At 49.0% G+C, this 20,377-nt stretch overlaps 1 protein-coding gene across 2 annotated transcripts in view; it reads right to left on the bottom strand.

The window, feature by feature from the left end:
• Positions 1–20,377, bottom strand: part of NLE1 (notchless homolog 1) — a 241,994-nt gene that overhangs the window by 53,139 nt on the left and 168,478 nt on the right. For both annotated transcript variants that reach the window (XM_086955007.1, XM_086955008.1), the window contains exon 12: positions 2,547–2,617. In XM_086955007.1, the coding sequence (XP_086811133.1) occupies positions 2,547–2,617 (71 nt within the window). The remainder of the gene's footprint in view (positions 1–2,546; positions 2,618–20,377) is intronic.

The raw sequence follows: 20,377 nt of genomic DNA on the forward strand, positions 1-20,377 counted from the left end.
TTCGACAACCTCTTACATTTTAAAATCATACAAAAAAATACTGACCTATCTCCCATCAGAAAGTCAGAAGACAGTCATCACGGCCTTAGCTATGTCCAGATTGGAATATTGCAACGGCCTGTATGTTAATGCGCTGGAATGTCTCCTAAGTAAACTACAACTCCTACAGAATGCAGCAGCCAGACTGCTGTCTGGCACTCCAAAATATGAATCTATCTTGGCAGAAATTAAAAAGTTACACTGGCTGCCAGTTAAGAAGCAAGTTTTGTTTAAGGCCCTATGCATTACTCATAAATCTCTACACTCAACGGGTCCAAAACATCTGATCCAAAATACCAATTGGTATGTCCCTACGAGATCTTTGTGCTCCTCAGAGGCCAAACTGATTCACATTCCATTGGCAAAAAAAGCCAATTGGGGTGGCAGAGTTTCTTTGTAGGTGCTGCTAAAGCATGGAATGCCCTTCCACTTTCTCTCAGAGGCCCAACAGAGCTGCTCGTTTTTAGGAAAGCCCTAAAAACCTGGCTTCAACTCATAAAGCTCAAGGTAATTCTACTACTAGCCTCCAGGGTGACATCTCTCACAGCGCCAGGACGCCTTTGGGCAGCATTGCGCTTTATAAACTTCATTAACATCAACACTATCTAAACAACAATCTTCACACCATACCGAGGTAAAAGAATGGTGGGATCCGCAGGTAGGTATACCTTGATGCTTCCCAAGAAGGTTAGCAAAAGGAAAGACGTCAGTGGCTCCAGCTCATATGGACCTATTTAATAGAGGACCGGGAGAGTATCCAACAGGTCATGTCTTAGAAAAAGGCTCTCAAGAATGTATTTATTGTGTGCTGCCTCTTAGCTCAGATTGAGCGAGCGCATAATCACTCCAGGATGAAGTATCGAGCATTACACATTACATGCTTATGTATAACAGGCTCTATTTAGAAGAAGTGATCTAGTAATGAAAGATGGCATCACAGTTCAAGTCGCACTGGCTTGCTTAATGTCTTGTTTTATAGCAATTCTACATAGTGATACCAATGAGTGGGTCTTTTTTGCCCTGTCAAAATATTTATTAGACACATGGCGGCTGTGTTATAAGAACATATAACCCACTAGTGGAGAAGTACCTGCTATCCTGTGTATGACTTCTATACTAGTTTTTAGTATAAAATTATTTTTTGTATACAAGCAGTAGTGTTTTAGACTATTTTATAGTATGTGATTTAAATTTGAATGGGCATAAAAGCATGGTGCTCTATAATATGTAATTGGATATATGTGGATTTATTAATGAGGCTGACAAATTTCGGCATGGATGCATTTCTCAATACCATTCACATACAGAGTACAAAGACCTTAGATTTTAAGTCTTGTGTCTTGCTCCCACTGACCATTGGAAAGGCATAAGACTTTTAACATCTAAGGTCGTTGCACTCAGTATGTGAATGGCATTGAGAAAGGTGTCCCTGCCGAAACGCATCTGCGTCATTCATAAATTAAACTTCTGAAGCCCGCGGGTGCTCCTTATTTGTTCCAGGGGTACGTTTGGATGAAATTTGAGTATGTGAATCCACTATGACCAATATCATGGAAAAGAAGCACCCGTTCTATTAAGAGTTTGGCAGCTGATTTAGTGGCATTGGTGTAATATGAAAGTTTTACTGTCTGAATCGCCGAAATCCTAAAGTGACTGTCTGCTCCGATGATACTATGTTGGCATTACTAAATGTTTTGTTTGTGGTTACTAAACAGATGCTTGCGAACCGGACAAAATCAACATGGCAATGGAAGGCCTGAACGAGGGGAGCAGAGCGAGTACATACCTGCAGCAGTGTTCCCTTGGGATAAGTGGAGTAATAATGGCCCAGCATGTCACTCTGTGAATATGGTGCGCTGCAACACTCAGATCACTGTGTGCCAGACTGATTGAACTGTGTACCCTGTACATTTTAAGCACCGTCATTGGGACTGTTGACAGTCTACAAAGATCAATAAAATATGGCGGCATGCCGGCCTTGTGATTTACGGATTAGTAGATGTCCGATTTTGATGTTTACAACTTCATCACTCAATGGGAGCAAGGCACAAGACTTAAAATCTTAGGTCGCTATACTCTGTATGTGAATGGCATTGAGAAAGGCGTCCCTGCCGAAATGAGTCTGCCTCATTAATAAACTGCATTTCTGGCGCCTGCGAGTGCAAGTATATAAATATATGGAGAGAGAGAGAGAGAGGGAGAGGGGGTGAGAGGGAGAGGGGGAGAGAAAGAGAGGGGGAGAGAAAGAGGGAGAGAGAGGGAGAGAGAGAGAGAGAGAGAGAGAGAGAGAGAGAGGGGCGGGAGAGAGAGAGGGGGTGGAGCCAGAGAGAGAGAGAGAGAGAGAGAGAGAGAGAGAGGGAGAGAGAGCGAGAGAGGTGTGTGTAATTTATGTAAAGTGCAACTACCTTAATAATACACATGTATAGTAATACAGTAATAAACAGAATATTATGACCCTTAAAATCTTTTTAAAAATGATTGATGCACTGACCATTTACTTTACTTACATCCTTAAGCATTTATCTTTTCCACCACTTGCTACTCTTTGTCCGTCAGGGCTCCAGTCTACAGCAAATACCTGACAACAACAAAACCAATTTAAAAAGATGTTCATATTAAAACACAAATAAAACAATGATAATGGAAGAAACCGACGAAAGGTGATATTTAGAAGATAAGTGTTACAACACCAGTTTACTCCATATAACTACAATCACACTACCTACAATGGTTCGGTATTCATGTGGAGTGGGACCTTCTTTCTTTTTTCTGTTTGTGAGCATCAAAGTTACCAATCTTAATTGCTGTTCGTTTAATGTATGGTAAAGCTGAACCTTTGTTACAAAAACAGTGCAGTAGAATCAAATGCAGCACACCCAAGTTTACATCTCCTGGTCAAAGTGTGCAGCACAGATCACGTGCCAGAATCACAGAGGATTTGACTAAATTGTTAACTATGCAAAACTGGGAGCAGATGTCTGAGCAGCAGAGTACATAGTGTGCACACCCAAAAGATTGCAGACAAAACAGCAACACTGAGCACCAGATACTTTATAATGGATATACAGTACTGAACATTTTGATTGCAGTAATGGAAACAGTTTAAGAATTAACTCTGGATTGACAGGCACCGAGTTGCTTGACATTTCACTGGCCAAAATCCTCTGAGGTCAACTGCTGCTCTATGCTTTCAGACCTCATGCTAGAGGTAATACTTTGCATATCCATCTTTGCACCATTTACCTATATTTCTCGCAAAAGTAACTCACTGATGCACACTGTTTAGGCTGTACATGTTAGTCGCTATAGCGATTACTGTGTGGGTTCGTGGAGGTCCCACTAACATAGAACATTTTAGGGTATAATAAAAAGGTTTTTCAAAAAGGAAACTGGGGTGCACACATGGCCCCAATGCATCCAGGCCTTGCAGAACTACCAAGTTTCCTGGCTATGAAGATCCCAGTCCCCATCCGCCAGAGGAAGCACTGTGTCTGCTCAAACAAAAGATAACTTAACCCCTTCGCTGCGGCGGCTATTCCGCCGCAGCGCTAAAGGGGCGGGGCGGCCGCATGCTGGTGACAGAACCGCTCCGTCACCAGCCGCGGTTGAGCTATGCTGGTGACGGAGCGGTTCCGTCATGACCCGCCCCGCTCATTAGAACGCCTGCGCAGGCGCGAAATCAGTGCCGCGCAGGCGCGGCGGCTGGGCCATGACGGAACCGCTCCGTCATCAGCACAGCTCAACTGTAGCTGATGACGGAGCGGTTCCGTCATCAGCAGGGGAGGGGTTAAACAGGCTGTGGGCTTAGAGGAAGGGGGTCCAAGGTTATCAGAACAAAAATCACTAGGGCGAGTAACCACTTATATCAGGCTTCTTCAAAGAGCGGCTTGCGAGCTACGGGCAGCTCTCCAGCTACTTGTAAGTAGCTCTCCTGTGTGCAGCCTACTGCATTAGAAGCTTTTGCTCGGCTGAATTAGTATATGTATACCAATATTGTAACCAGAGTATTTGAGACATAAATGTGTGAATTTCCAGGTCTCACATGCTGAAATGTGGAGAAAAATGGATACATTTCCACAATATATTTTTTTTTATTAAACAATATATTAGGTTTTTTAAGGCACATAATCACAGCAATCGAAGGAACTCAAACCCCCCAATTGATCATACACAGTGCAACACTACAGAGCCCAGTCGTAGAAGCCCCCACTTCTGACGGAAACACAGCCTTGGGCAGCACGAGAAACAGGCTCCCCAAACTCGCCCTCCCACCCCGGGCAGCATCTATTTTATCATAACCCCGAGCCTCAATACCCTCTCTGCCTCTCCCAGTGGAGTAACTACTACTGCTCCGCCCCCCCCCGACCCTCCTCAAATGTGGGAAATCAGCTAGTGTCTGTGCGGTGCACTCTCTCTCCCTCGGCACCGGAGTTGCCCCCATCCTCCTCCTCCTCCATTTGTCTGCCACTCATATGCGTCTGGCATAACCCCAAAAATGTTTTAAGGCGACTCTTAGGAGGAAGTAGCTCGCTGTAATATTCAGACTGCGTGCAATAATATAACATTTCATGTGCCCAGCGTTTAGTTGTGGGTATGGGGCCTCTCATCCAGCAGAGGGCCAAAACTCTTTTGGCCATGAGCATGCCCATGTCTACTAGCCTACGAACAGCGCGGGGCAAACTCCTGGACTGACCAAGCAACGCCAGCGCAGGGTCCGGCACCAGTTCAATCTCCACTATCCTGCTCAACTCGAAGAAGATATCCTCCCAATATTCTCTCACTCCTGGACACTGCCACGCCAGGTGCAGAAAACCCGCCACCGGGCCATGGCACCTCTCGCATTCGGCCGTCTGGCGGAGGCCATATCTGTGCAGGCGTTCAGGGGTGTAATACACTCTATTTAAAAATTTTAAATGTATCCGTCTATGTTTGCCATTTAAAGAGACTGCCTATTATTTACGCAGCAGTAACGCCAAATATCATCATCTATTGTGAGTGATAAGTCTTTTTGCCAAGCCAGCCTGGCCCCCGTGTATTGAAGTTCCCTGTAGGATATAGCAGTTTTATAGAAGTTGGTGATCAGCTTGCGAGGGGACTCAGTCTTCACCACATAGGAGAGCTCAAGGACCTCCGGCGGTTTGGCTAGGTCGTCCCCCCAGCTGCTCCAGCATTGCCCTGCGCACTCTATGATACTGAAAGCGTAGCAATAAGGAGTCCTCCCCCCCCCCCCCGGCACTCGCCGCAACCTGGTCCCAAGTTCTAGCCTTCTCGTCCTGAAAGAGGTCCCCCACCAGTTCAATCTTCAGTTTGTGTAGGGCCCCTATCACCCCCTTGTCTCTATTTCCACAATATATATAAAGTGGCTATTTGAGTGATAAATCATGGCGCGTTCGAGAGACTTGCTTTGGAAGATCTTCTGGTGGATCCCCACGGAGACCAGGAAGACCGTCACCCAGGCCCTCGTCACCAGCCGACTGGACTACGGCAACGCCCTCTACGCCGGAACCACCGCCAAGCTCCAGAAGAGACTCCAGCGGATCCAGAACGCCTCAGCCAGACTCATCCTCGACATCCCACGAAACAGCCACATCTCCGGACACCTGAGAGACCTGCACTGGCTTCCCGTCAACAAAAGAATCACCTTCCGGCTCCTCACCCACGCACACAAAGCCCTACACAATCAAGGCCCGAGCTACCTCAACAACCGAATCAACTTCTACGCTCCCAAACGCCACCTCCGATCAGCCAGCCACGCCCTCGCCGCAGTCCCACGCATCCGTAGAGCGACAAAAGGAGGAAGGTCCTTCTCCTACCTGGCCGCCAAGACCTGGAACTCCCTCCCGGCCGACCTGCGCCTGACCCAAGACCACCTCGCCTTCAGGAAGAAGCTCAAGACCTGGCTGTTCGAGCAGTAACGGCAATCCCCCCCCCCCCCACCCACCCCCCCCTAAGCGCCTTGAGACCCTACGGGTAGGTAGTGCGCTCTATAAATGTCTTTGATTGATTGATTGATTGATTGTATTACTAATATTAGTGCCTTGGTGCCAGGGTCATTGCAGATTGGCTTCTACACAATACCCATAGAGAGGCATTACACAGACAAAGCTTTGTGTACATTTCTGCTGGCGACCATGGCCGATGCACTGGCTACTGCTGGGAATCGTGCATAGGGTGACCACAAATATTACGTCTGATGTAGTCACTTTTACAACACTAATACTATTAGCAGCCTGGGTTGGTTTTATTTGGATACAAGTAGTTCTTATTACAGAACAAGTTGGAGATTCCCAACTTGTATGCTTCCATGAACCCCCCAGATTCACTGGAATGCAATAAGCATTTTCAACAGAGCAAGAAGCATAACAGGGACCACTCCACACCAGTGAACACCAATCAATTAAACACCAAGCGACTGATCTCCAGAGAAAGCAAATCCACAACATCAAGTAAAGCCAAATCAGGAGGGAGACTATGTAGAATACATTACAGGTAGAGAGTAAGAACCATGATGCGAGAACCTTGAATCTCCTGCCGACAATCTCAAAGGATGGTGAGTTTGGCAATTTGTCCCAGCAAAGAGACGCTCAGGTCGAGACTCACAACAAAGAGGACTGAAGAATGGGGGAAGGAGGAATCCCCAAAGCACGAGGCAAAAGGTAACCTACGCCCTCTTCCCTGGCAGGTTGCTCTTAGAGTAAGGTGGCAATCTAAGAGTGTGCAAATACACACAAGCCCAATCACAACTAGCCACACTCAGATAATAGACACCTGTAGGGAAAAAAAGACAACAATGGGGGCACAGCACCCAGGGGTTACACCACAAACAGGAAACACGGAAGGCCCAATGGAATGGCCTGAAATAGGCCACATATTCTTGACAGACTGCAAGGGATTTTGCAGGCCATTCATAAAAAAACACCCTTTACTGGTACTCCTTGACTAGGGAAGGTAGTAAAACTGCCGACAACAATTCTTGAGACTGGACACAACACACCAAGAGCAATTTCGCCCAGTAGACGTTTACACATGATCCAAGGTGCACTTGAGCTGAAAGTGATAAACAGAATCAAGCAACTCACCTGAGAAAGAATGCTGAACATTTGCCAGCAGGTTAAGAGCAAAGTCAGCAATACATGCTTAGGGCCTGACCTTGACAAAGAGTCTATAATAATGTGATGAAGCTATGAGCTGAGTTCACCTGATCACTGAAAACTAAAGATAGGGTCCAGTACATGTTTGATTTCTTGGTAACTTAGGGCAATTCCTAATCCGAGCACTCCCCCACTGTGGGTGATCTACATGCTCGGTGGAAAGTAAATATAGTGCGCTCATTTACACAAAAAGGATTAGACAAGGTACTCCCATCCCCACAAGATCTCAAGTACTGCCACATTCCAGAGTATTCAATGCACTAGTCTTTAACATGCTATCTAACTCCAGCGCACATAGTTAAAATGTATCTCACTGCTAACCCCTACTGCTCCTGGTGCCTTGCACCCGATGTGGACACCAAGCACATAATCAGCGGTCATTTTTAGAGGGAGCTCTTTACTATCCTCACGTCCATCACCAGCCGTCAAGATTTATGCAAATTTGAATGATGCACTCTAGCACAATATACTCCTACTAAGGCCCGCAAGGTCAATGGCAGATTCCTAGACCTGCCCTTCCTTCCGACTCAGCGCATGCTTATGATGCACTGGAAGACCCCCTCCCTGCCTGGCTGTCCTCAATGGCATGACTAAAATGATTTAGTCACGCTTGCACTCCTTCTCTCCTGTGGCTTGTAGTTCTTGCGTGCGTTGCATGACGCCATTATCCAGTGGGCAGAACCGGAATCAACCTCCCTGAGAGAGGAAGCTACGGTACTAGGACAGCACCTCACTGCTCTTATGTGGGATGACTTAATTTTAGGCTTTAATGAACACCCTAGGAATGACCACAGACCTCAGTAGAGTGGAACACAAAGGAAATAGGACGGATTAAGGCTCCTTATACATTTCTTCTGCCCCCTCTTTATCAGCACTCATGTTGAGTATGCTCACACCTTCACACTATTTTGATATCCACATTCTTGTATGACTAACCCATCGCTATACTGACAGCATGTTACTCCTTTTTAAGACCATGCGGTTCCTTTTTTAGGGTATACCTCTTTAGTCATTTATGTATCACTACTGACCATGCTTGTGGCATAGGCCTAATAGAAGTTGTTTAATGTGTTGTTTTATGCTCAAGAATCGAAATTGTTACTTTGATCGAGCTGAAAAATCTGTAGTCATGTACCAAATAATGAGCTTCTAGCAACTTGCTGAATGCTGAATTGTGGAAATGGAGTTGGGCCAATATCCATGATCTATGATATTACGTGGTGTCTCATTATTTGGACTTTTTTTACTTTGATAATCAATAAAAATTGGTTTAAAAACCAAATCATTGAAAACTAAGGCAGAAAAGAAAGCATCCCCAAAAAGTCCAATAGGGGAACACTCGCAGCTTACGAAGAAGAAAAGGTCAGGGCACAACCATGCCACAAGGGTTATTGTTGAGGCACCTGTTCTCTGCCGACCACAAAATTCCAATATATGACAGAGGATGACTCCAACTCTTTCCGCTTGGGGTCTGTAAAATACAATGTCCCTGCTGGGAAAGAGCCAGAGAGGGAGGTCTTAAAAAGCAAAAAAGCATCTACCAGGTTCTCAACAACAAGCCCAACGGACTGGCACCCGGCTGTGCCTGGAAAACGTATTGGTTAAGGGTGTGCGTTCTCCAGTCAACCTAGAAGTTATGTTTCAATATCCCATAACGTGGATGGTGAGGAGGACTCCCCGGCTCTTTTCTGAGAGACGAGAGGGCAGCAAAACAGAAGTACCAACCATTGTAGATTTCAAAACAGGAGGCACACCACATCCAGACCACTGGGGCTCGAGCCTGAACCACAGACCGTGAATGACAATAGTCTCTGCTGGACGAGACAAAACAGGAAACCACTGAGGATTGGAACAAACCTTTCAGCATGATTCAGAGGAAATAAACTTTACTTGCTCTAGAGGGGACCTCAGGAATTGTTTCAAATTATAGCCTGCTGCCGAGTATGGCCAAAATCCAGATGCACGACCCAAAGAGCACATAGTATTTAGCTTAGTGTAAGGGACGATCGCGCCACTAGGGTGAAAATGTGGCATTTTGTTTTGTGAAGAAACCTGGGTGAGGCTAGGCATCATGCTTCATAAGGTACCAAAAGTGATAACCTGGCAGATGACTAGAAAAAGATGCCTGTGGCAAAGCAGTTTGTAAGTTCCACAGGATATTCGTCAATAATGGATAATGCAAATGGTACTTACCAGTATGCATCTGTTCTTGGCATGTAGGGCTGCTGACATTCATATCTGTGCATAGATCGCCGCCTAGTGTTGGGTCCGGATGATTGCACATTGTTGTCCTGGAAGAGTCTTCGAAGTATCACGAGATAGGTGGCTCCTCCCCTGGACTACAGTGCGCATGGGCATCGCCTCCATCCCCAGATTGTTTTTAGCCATTGGCAGAGATGGAGTGAAGTATGTGAGTGATGACCATGCTATGAGCATATATATATACATATGAATGAATACTGCAGCTGCTACAGGCGCCGGGGAGGAGGGTGGGCGATATGAATGTCAGCAGCCCTACATGCCAAGAACAGATGCATACTGGTAAGTAGCATTTGCAGTTCGAGGCATGTGGGCTGCTGAATTCATATCTGTGCATAGAATACATAGCAGTCCCTCCATTAGCGGCTGCCGCCCGTGCCAGCTGCAGCAGTCTGAAAAAGTGTTTTGAGAACAGCCTGACCAACAGCTGCCTGCTGTTTGGAATGCACGTCTACACAGTAGTGTTTAGTGAAAGTATGTGTGGTAGACCACGTGGCTGCTCTACAGATATCTTCTAAGGGAATGTTACCTAGGAAAGCCATAGAGGCCCCCAACTTCCTGGTGGAATGGGCCCTTGGTGGGATAGTGAGAGTGCGTTTAGCTTTAGCGTAACAGATTTGAATGCATTTCACGATCCACCTAGCGATCCCAGCTTTGGAGATAGCGTTTCCCTTGTGTTGTGTGGCAAAAGCGACAAAAAGTTGCTTGGTTTTGCGAAAATATTTTGTCCTGTCTACATAGTACATCAAGGCTCTCTTAACATCAAGGGTGTGGAGCATCCGCTCCGCCAGCGTCTCTGGGTTTTGGAAAAACACCGGCAACTCAATTGTCTGGTTCATATGGAATTGAGATACAACCTTGGGTAAGAATTTAGGGTTAGTACGGAGCACAACCCTGTTAGCATGCACCTGGAAGAAAGGTTCTTGGGTGGTGAGCGCCTGCAGCTCGCTAACCCTCCGTAGCGATGTAATTGCTACTAAGAACGCAACCTTCCAAGTCAGAAACTGAAGCTCACAAGAGTGCAGTGGCTCAAAGGGAGGACCCATCAGTCTTGTAAGAACCACATTGAGGTTCCATTCAGGAGCTGGTGGGGTCCTTGGTGGAATGACTCTTTTGAGTCCTTCCAGAAAAGCCTTGATAGCTGGGACCTTAAAGAGTGACAGGTGTTGCCTATTCTGGAGGTATGCTGCCATAGCAGACAAGTGAATGCGGATGGAAGAGTAGGCCAGATTGCACTGATATAGGTGGAACAAGTAACAAATGATGTTTTGAATGGAAGCATCTAGCGGGTCAATATCGTGGTTAACACAGTAGATGACAAACCTCTTCCATTTAGCCGCATAACAAGCTCTAGTAGTGGGCTTCCTTGCCTCCCTAATGATGTCCATGCAATCGGGAGGAAGATTGAGGTAGCCAAACTCTAGGACTTCAGGAGCCAGATCGCCAGGTTGAGCTGTTGCGGATCTGGGTGCTGAATGTCGCCATGGCTCTGCGTCAGAAGGCTGGGAGTGAGATGAAGCCTTTGATGCGGTACCACGGAGAGTTCCAGAAACGTGGTGTACCATGGTTGGCGAGCCCACGTTGGAGCAACCAGGATGAGCTTCATCGAGTGTTGCCTGAGCTTGCGTGCCACCAGCGGTATCAGAGGTGCTGGGGGAAAAGCGTACGCAAATCTGCCTGACCAGTTCATCCACATCGCATTGCCCTGTGATTGCGGGTGTGGGAACCTGGCGGCGAAGCTTTGGCATTTTGCGGTCTCGTTCATGGCGAACAGGTCTATCTCTGGATGACCCCACTTTTGGAAGTACGGTTGGAGTACTGATGGATGTATCTCCCACTCGTGCATTTGATGGCTGTGCCTGCTGAGCAGATCCGCCATCTGATTGTCCTTGCCCGGGAGATGCTCTGCCATGAGGAATATGTTCCTCTGAATGGCCCACTTCCACATGCTCTGAGCCAGATGAGACAGCTGCGGAGAGTGTGTGCCTCCCTGCTTCTGAATGTAGTACATGGCCGTCATGTTGTCCGTCCGGATCAACACGACTTTGTTGCACAGATGTACTTTGAACGCCTTCAAGGCCATGAAGATTGCCATCAGTTCCAACACATTGATGTGCATCTTCCTTTGCTGTAGTGTCCAGAGTCCCTGCACTGTGTAATGGAGTACATGCGCTCCCCATCCCTGGAGAGAGGCGTCCGTTGTCAGGATAATCTGTGGCACAGGCTCTTGGAATGGTCGGCCCTTGCAAAGGTTTTGTGGATTCCACCAATGCAGAGAGTTGTATGCCCGACCGCTCACCAACACTAGGTCTGTCAGTTGCCCATGAGCCTGAGTCCACTGACGTGCAAGGCACTCCTGAAGCGGACGCATATGTAGTCTCGCGTGCGGGACAATGGAGATGCAGGAGGCCATCATGCCTATCAACTGCATGAACACCTTCGCTGGAAGCGAGTGCTGAGGCCTGAATCGTTGGATCAGCGTCTGTATACTGGCGATTCTCACTGAAGTTGGCTGCGCAGTGGCTGCCAGAGTGTTTATTGTCGCGCCCAGATACTGTCGCACGTGGGCGGGCTGGAGATGGGACTTTGGGTAGTTCAGAGAGAATCCCAGCTCGTGCAGGAGATGAATGGTGCGTGACACGTGGTCGACGCACTGCTGTTCTGTCTTTGCTTGAATGAGCCAGTCGTCCAGGTAGGGGTAGACGTGGACGTTCTGGCGACGGAGATGCGCCGCCACAGTCGCTAGGCACTTTGTAAAAACCCTTGGCGCCGTGGTGACCCCGAACGGCAGAACCCTGAACTGGTAATGCTGGTCTTGAATCGTGAATCTGAGATACTTCCTGTGGGAAGGATGCAGGGGGATATGAAAATATGCGTCTTTCAGATCCAGTGTAGCCAGGAAGTCCCCCTGCTGAAGCAGGGGGAGCACTTGTTGTAACGTGAGCATATGGAAGTGCTCCGAGAGAATGTACCAGTTTAGGGGCCTGAGGTCCAGGATGGGCCTGAGGGACCCGTCCTTTTTGGGGATCAGAAAATACAGGGAGTAAACCCCTGTTCCCCGTTCTTGCAATGGAACGAGCTCTATTGCCCCTTTTTGCAGCATGACTAGAACTTCCTGCTGCAATAAGGTCAAGTGCTCGCCGGACATAGGACGGCTCCTTGGGGGTATGTTTGGTGGGATGGAAGTAAGTTCCAGACAGTACCCGTACTGGACAAGAGACTTGACCCACCTGTCCGTGGTGATGGATCTCCACGCTGGCAGGAACTGCTGGAGTCTCCCCCCGACCGGTGTTGTATGGTCGGAGGGCAGTGACAAGACGTCACTGCTTGTTGGCGGTGGTGGACCTGGAGCTGTTGTTTCCACGCCCCCTGCCCTTGATGTTATTGCCTCTGTAGCCACCTCTACCCTTGTTGCTGTACGAGGTTTGGGTGTTACTTTTGTAATACTGCGTGGACTGCGATGCCTGACCTCTTGAGGTGCCTCTGGAATTGGAGCGGCGAAAGGAACCACTCCGAAACTGCTGACTTTGGAGGGCCCCCATAGACTTGGCAGTTTCCGTATCTTTTTTCATCTTTTCCAGTGTCGCATCCACCTCAGGGCCAAACAGGTGGTCAGGATTAACAGTTTGATTCAGTATTGTGGTCTGAATGTCGGGTTTGAACCCTGAAATTCTAAGCCAAGCATGCCGTCTAAGCAACACACTGGTGTTGATCGCCCTGGAGGCTGTATCTGCTACATCTAGTGCACACTTTATAGATGCATTTGTGATGAGCTTTCCTTCCTGAATCAGCATTTCTCCTGCCTCCTTGTACTGGTCAGGCAAGTGTTGCATTAGTGATTTTAAGGTGTCATAATGAGCCCTATCATAGCGTGCAAGTAGGGCCTGTGTGTTAGAGATTCTCCAAATATTAGCTGCCTGTGCAGCAATTCGTTTGCCTGAGGCCTCAAAGATCTTGGACTCTTTGTCTGGGGGAGGAGCGTCACCAGTAGTCTGCAAGTTCGCCCTCTTCCGAGCGTTGGAAACAACCAACGAGTCCAGTGGCAAGTGTCCCTTGATGTAGGTTGGATCTGAGGGCGCTGCCTTATATTTTCTGTCAATGCGAGGGTTGATGACACGCGCCCGGGTGGGCTCTTTGAAGACCTCCGTTGCGTGTTTGAGCACCCCCTTAAGCATTGGTAGTATTTTGACTGACTTCTCAGCCACTGAGAAAGTGTCGAATAAAAAGTCCACATCCACAGGGTCCGAGTGGAGCTCGACGTCGTGGTTAGTCGCAGCCCTCTCGATCAGAGCGTTGAAGGCCGCCGAGCCCTCTGTCGGGGACGTTTTGGCCGCAAAAAGTTGCGTGTCCTGGGCCGACTGCGGGTCCTCCGGGTCGCCTCCGGCCGACCAAGGTTTGTGCTCCTCCTCCGGATCCGAGTACGCCGGATAGTTGTACTCGGCGTCTTCGTCGTCCGCATCGCCCGCTGCGGAATGCGTTGGCGAGTGTCCTAGGGCTTGTGGAGACATAGGTTCTACCAGAGCCGAAGAGTCTGCAGAGTCCCTCTTATTTTTGAGAGGGATCCGAAAATGTTCCAACACCGGCTCCGTGGTGATCTTCCTCTTGAGGAGAGACAGTTTCCCGGTGTTGGCGTCGATGATGACCTCCCGACGTTCCTCTTCAGCAAGCGGCTGGAGCCGAAGCTTTGACACCACCAAGGCAGCTTTCGGCGTCAATACCTCCTTCGAGGGCCCGCCCTGTTTCGGCGCGAAAGCCTTCGGCGTCGACTTGGGCGGCAGGGTGAAACGGATAGGCGTCTGCGCCTTCGCAGGCTTTGGCGTGAGCTTAGGCGCCACAGTGTCCTGATCGGGAACCACATTGCCCTTCCGTATCCGCTGCAGGGATTCCGCTACCTTCTTCGTTAAGGCCGGAGAGGGCTTGACCGGCTCGAGCGATTGTCCCGCGTCGAGAGCCGAATCGATGGCAGGCACCTTCTTCGGAGCCGACACCTCACGTGCCCTGTCCCCAAGGGCCCTGTGCGCGTCGTCGCCCTGACGCTTCTTCGGAGCCGTCTTCGGGTCCACGACCCCTTTCGGCGCCGACGCAGACGCGTCGGTCGACTTCGCCTTCGGCGCCGACCCCGAGTGCTTCGGGTCGGCCATCTTGGCGTGGCTCTTCAGGTCGGCCATCTTGAATTTTTGGGAAGTTGACGCCTCCAGAACCTTCTGCCCCAGCGCAACTTTCACTTTCGGTTTCGCATCCGAGGGTGCGTGACCAGACGGCTTCACTTTCGTTTTCTTTAACGAGAGGGGCGCCTCAGAAATGTCCGTGACCGGGCCCGGAGGCGGGGACGTAGGACTTATAAGTAGATCTTGGGTAAGGCCCGAAGGCGATCCCTCGACCTGGGCCGTATGAAGGGGATTAACCCCTGAGTCTGGTTGGGGATGCTCCTCCTCCGAGCTATCCCCAACAGTGGCAATAGCCCGCTCGTCGTCCCCTACCTCGTCGGCGACTTCGTCAAAGTCCTCATCACCCGCGTCGTAGGCCTCCCCTTCGGACGCGGGACCAGATCCCGAACCTTGTACGTCGTCCTCGTCTCCAACAGATTCTTGGAAAATGTCGTCTGGTGGGGGCGCCGCGGTAGCCGAGAACTTAGCCTGGAGCCTGTTGGCTCGACGAATCTTCAGAGTCTTCTTGCACCGGAATTTCGAACACGCCATGCAGCTGTCTTCGTTATGGTCCGGTGACAAGCATGTATTGCACACGGGGTGCACGTCGAGGTGTGAATATTTGGAGTTACACACCGGGCACTTCTTAAACGGTGTCCGCTCCATAGCAGAAATGTAGTGTAGGCCCGTCCGCGCCGAAAGCACGCGGAAGGGTAGCAAGAGTTCGGAGCTGAGAGTCAGATAAGAAACCCGAACGCAACTATACCGACGCCCAGCCTAAAGACCTTTTGGTCTCGAGTAGAAAGTTGAACAACTATCGGTTCCGACAGAGGGAACCGAAACACATCCGAACCCAATGGCGGAAAAAAACAATCTGGGGATGGAGGCGATGCCCATGCGCACTGTAGTCCAGGGGAGGAGCCACCTATCTCGTGATACTTCGAAGACTCTTCCAGGACAACAATGTGCAATCATCCGGACCCAACACTAGGCGACGATCTATGCACAGATATGAATTCAGCAGCCCACATGCCTCGAACTGGATCACTTAGAAAAAGGCTTTCTGACCCGCAGAGAAGAGGAGCAGGTGCCTGTAGGTAGACCAGAACCTCGTTTTTCAGCCCAACAGGGCACAGACCCTCAAATGGCCCAGCCAAACAAACAAGACTTGCGGGTGAACCTTACATTTTTGTACTGTGGGGTCCTTACACAATAACAGCTGGTGGCGAAAAAGGCACAAGCTACTGCAACAGACCGATTGCTATGAAGAAAAAAAAACAAGATGAGGAATCGGTGCTGCAGCCCGCTACAAAAATATTAAAAACCCAGAGTGTGAAAGCTGTACAAAAAACTCTGCGACTGAATACTAAAAAGCAATGGCATCTTTAAGCTGGCAGACATGATAGCGGCAGAGTTTTTGGTATTGTGGAGCGAAGTATGCCAACAAGGTTCTTTGTCAACGATGTTTTGTGCTCCAGAACTGAACAACCCATTAGTTAGGAGGAAAATTAAATGGGCAACCACAGGAAAGTGCAAAACACAGACACGGGGTTGTCCAGTTCCATCACACAAGTGTTATTGGCAAATATGAGCAATTGTTCCTGCATTATTAGAAGTGGCACTGGCATTGAAAAGAAATTAAATCGAGTAATACTTTTTCAATCAAATAATACTTTTTCAGACTATCAGATTAGCAAATCAGGTTCCCTGATACTTGTCTCCTTCATACCACAAACAAAATTATAGATGGGTAACAGTGAACGATGGGGATAAATAACGAGAGAGAAGCTCAGGTTGTCAATGTTGTCACTCAGAACCCCAAGATGAAAAACAACTCCCTTATTCAATTAGTACCCATCCATAGTTTTATGGTATGTACGGCCCCCAAAGTCTTCTGCCCCTGGTTTCAACTGCTGCATAGTGGTGAGAAGTGACGAGTGAGCCAATATGGCATTTCCCTGCTGTCATAAATATATTACCTAGCCATCTGCCAGCCACTCCTACCACCTTCAATGCCTCCTCCTTCCCACCTAAAGCATTTCTCTCCGCTCTTCACTAGAGCAGGGTGCCAAAGTTGGGTAACAACTTTTGTTTCCCACTGTAGTTATGGCATAACAGCAACTAACCAAATTTGAGGGCAGATGTACAACCGTTTTTTGCGGTCACAAATGGGAAATTGGCCTGTTTGCGACCGCAATATAGGTCTGGCCCATGTACAAACCCTATTTTCGAGTTAGTAAGAGGTTATTGGCTCGCAAAACAGGGTTTGCGACTCGCTATTAGGAAGGGGAGTGCCAAGGGCATCCTTTCCTAATCGCGAGCCCTAATGGTATGTACCATTGTTTGGCAACCGCAATTGCAGTTGCAAAACACTTGCAGTTTACCACCTACTTCAATTCAAGTAGGTGGTTAGCCACTACCAAATAAGAAGGGGTCCTCAGTGGAATCCTTCCCCTTTGGGACTGGCAAACAGGGAAACTTATTTTTACAAGCAGGTAGTGGTCCAGGGACCAGTGGCTACTCTTAAAAAATGAAACATTTTTCCTTTTTTTAAATGCATCCAGTTTTCCTTTAAGGACTGCATTTAAAAATAAGCATTTACAATGCAACGGTTTCGCCTTTGCAAAAGATAGAGCTATTGGCATTGTAAATGACAACATTTTTATTTATGTGTTGGTTTTGAAAACAGATAAATGAATGGCATTGTCATTTACAATGCCAATAGCTTAATCTCTCACAAATGCGAGACCTATTGCATTTGTACCCACACACACACAGAGCCACACTCACACACAGAGCCACACTCACACACAGAGCCACACTCACACACAGAGCCACACTCACACACAGAGCCACACACAGAGCCACACACACACACACACTCACACAGAGCCACACTCACACACTGAGGAACACTCACACACAGAGCCACACTCACACACAGAGCCACACACAGAGCCACACACAGAGCCACACACAGAGCCACACACACACTCACACAGAGCCACACTCACACACAGAGCCACACACACACACACACAGACACACACACAGAGCCACACACACACACAGAGCCACACACAGAGCCACACACACACAGAGCCACACACACACACACAGAGCCACACACACACACACACAGAGCCACACACACACACACAGAGCCACACACACACACAGAGCCACACACACACACAGAGCCACACACACACACAGAGCCACACACACACACACACAGCCACACACACACACACACAGAGCCACACACACACACAGCCACACACACACACACACACACACACAGCCACAAACACACAGAGCCACACACACACAGAGCGGCCTTCGAGGGGAGGCCGTCAGACACCTACATTTGGAGGCCCCTTCCCACGGATCTTTACGTAAGAAAACGGCCTGTGATCAGGTGTCTACATAAGACACCATGCATCTATGAGTAAATTGACCCGTCTATGCGGTGAGCTTGGTGGACAACGTGAGACTGGTGAAGTCCCCTGACTTCTGTCTGTGAGGGTCCCGGTGCACACTTCAGGGACTGAAAGACCCATTGCTGGCTGGAACCCCCTGCAGTGGTATCAGTGTTTCCCAGGTGGTGGGGATGGGGAGGGGCAGGTAGGAGATGATAGTTCACTATGAACCCATATCTCACGCTGTGCACATAAGGTAACATGCACTCTACCACTGTTTTCCAGCAATACCTCTGTGTCTTCAGCTCACTTTTAAAGCCCAAAAAGTGTCATTTTCACTTATCCTGGCATGCATATAGCGCTATCTTGTGTGACGCGACATGCTTTAACTCAGAGCTGGGTCCAAAGTGCGCGGATACACAAAGAGGTCTTCTGTGCGAGGTAAGAAAGAATCGGGATAGAAGACAGGAGTCGTCCCGTGGACAGGGAGCCGTGTCGCAGGGCCAGATACTGGCAGTAAGTCGGTTGCTGAGCGCCCCACTAAAAAATGGGCATAATCCGTCCCAATCGCCGCCAGAGCGGGACCAGCAGACGGACACCTCTGCTTTGCTGCCCCCAATACCGGCTCCGCAGCACCGGCTGCGCTGAGATCCTTGCCATGCAGCTCCGGTCCCAGGCATTCCAGTCCGGGGCGGGCGGGCATGGAGACGCAGCGTCTGCAGGCAGTGGGAGCCCCAAACCCGGGCAAGCGGTGTATGGAGCAGGAGCACCTCTGTGGAGAAGACGGGCCTCCAGCCACCCCCACCGATGAGGATGAGGAGGGGGTGGGAAGCGAGGCCAGCCAGCCAGCCAGCCAACCCCCTCTCAGCAACGGAGAGTGGTGGAGGGGAGAGGGAGCGAAACTAGAGTGAGGGAGGAGAGAAATGGCAGGATGAGAGAGTCGAGTGGAAGTTAGGAAGCTAGAGAGCGAAGAGCGAGCGATGGAGGGTGGTAGGTAGGGTTAGATATGAGAGAGTTTAAGAGTGAGTTAAGAGAAAGTGAGAGATGCAAGGGGAAAGAGATCAGATTGGAGTACAGGGAGGCAGGCAGACAAGCAGTTAGTGGCAGCCAACCGGTGGTGGAGAGAGAGACTTTTCTCTTTTGCCCTGCTGTCGTAAAAGGTTCCTTATCTTCTTTATGGGGCGAAACAGATGGCCCCATAAAGAAGATAAGAAACCTTTTACGCCAGCAGTAAGACAAGTGAGCCAGTCTGAAAAGGACGGGCTGAAAAAGAAAGAACGTCACTAGGACCTCTTCTCCAATGGCTGGCCACCGTTTTGCATGAACAGTGACGCCAGCCAATGGAAAAGAGGGGCGGGCTTAACCTCACTAGTGAAACTTACTGAATATCATTAAATCTGGCCAGCTCGACTGCACATGTGCGCAGTCTTTAGCAGGCTGAGACCTAAAAACTGCTTTGGTGTGGAGTGCAAAAAAACGATGGATTTAGGTCAAGATCTCTGTACTGGGGTGAATGTATGACATTGTTCTGCATTCTGTCCATCAATTGTTGGTTTTGCACTTGTCACCCCGAGTGGGATGGGTATGCTCAGACGTGAGTCCCATGCTCTCCACACCACTGGAGTCAAGCTATCCCGACTGAAGACGGCTGATAGCCAGTAACCGGTCCTAGGATGCTTGATTCTGGTCCAGGAAGGACATGGCTTGGCAGTTCGGGCTGGACTGTTCCCATGAGCACAGGGTCAAGGCTCATTTGCATATGGCCATGTCTGAACTGGGGTGGTGTGGAGTGCAAAAAATGATGGATTTAGGCCCAGATCTCTGTACTGGGGTGAATGTATGACATTGTTCTGCATTCTGTCCATCAATTGTTGGTTTTGCATTTGTCACCCCGAGTGGGATGGGTATGCTCAGACGTGAGTCCCATGCTCTCCACACCACTGGAGTCAAGCTATCCCAGGTGAAGACGGCTGATAGCCAGAAACCGGTCCTAGGATGCTTGATTCCGGTCCAGGAAAGACATGGCTTGGCAGTTCAGGCTGGACTGTTCCCATGAGGCACAGGGTCAAGGCTGATTTGCATATGGCCATGTCTGAACTGGGGTGGTGTGGAGTGCAAAAAAACGATGGATTTAGGTCCAGATCTCTGTACTGGGGTGAATGTATGACATTGTTCTGCATTCTGTCCATCAATTGTTGGTTTTGCATTATTTAAAAAGCAGTCACAGACCTGGTGACCACCATCCCTGGGAGTGCTAGCCATTCCTAATGGGATCGCAAATTGAACCTGCCTCCTGAATATTAATGAAGCAGACAATTTGCGACCCCAATAGGAATCGCAAACAGTGTCTGAGACACTG

The sequence above is a fragment of the Lissotriton vulgaris genome, chromosome 2_1, assembly GCF_964263255.1.
Source record: "Lissotriton vulgaris chromosome 2_1, aLisVul1.2, whole genome shotgun sequence".
NCBI lineage: Eukaryota > Metazoa > Chordata > Amphibia > Caudata > Salamandridae > Lissotriton > Lissotriton vulgaris.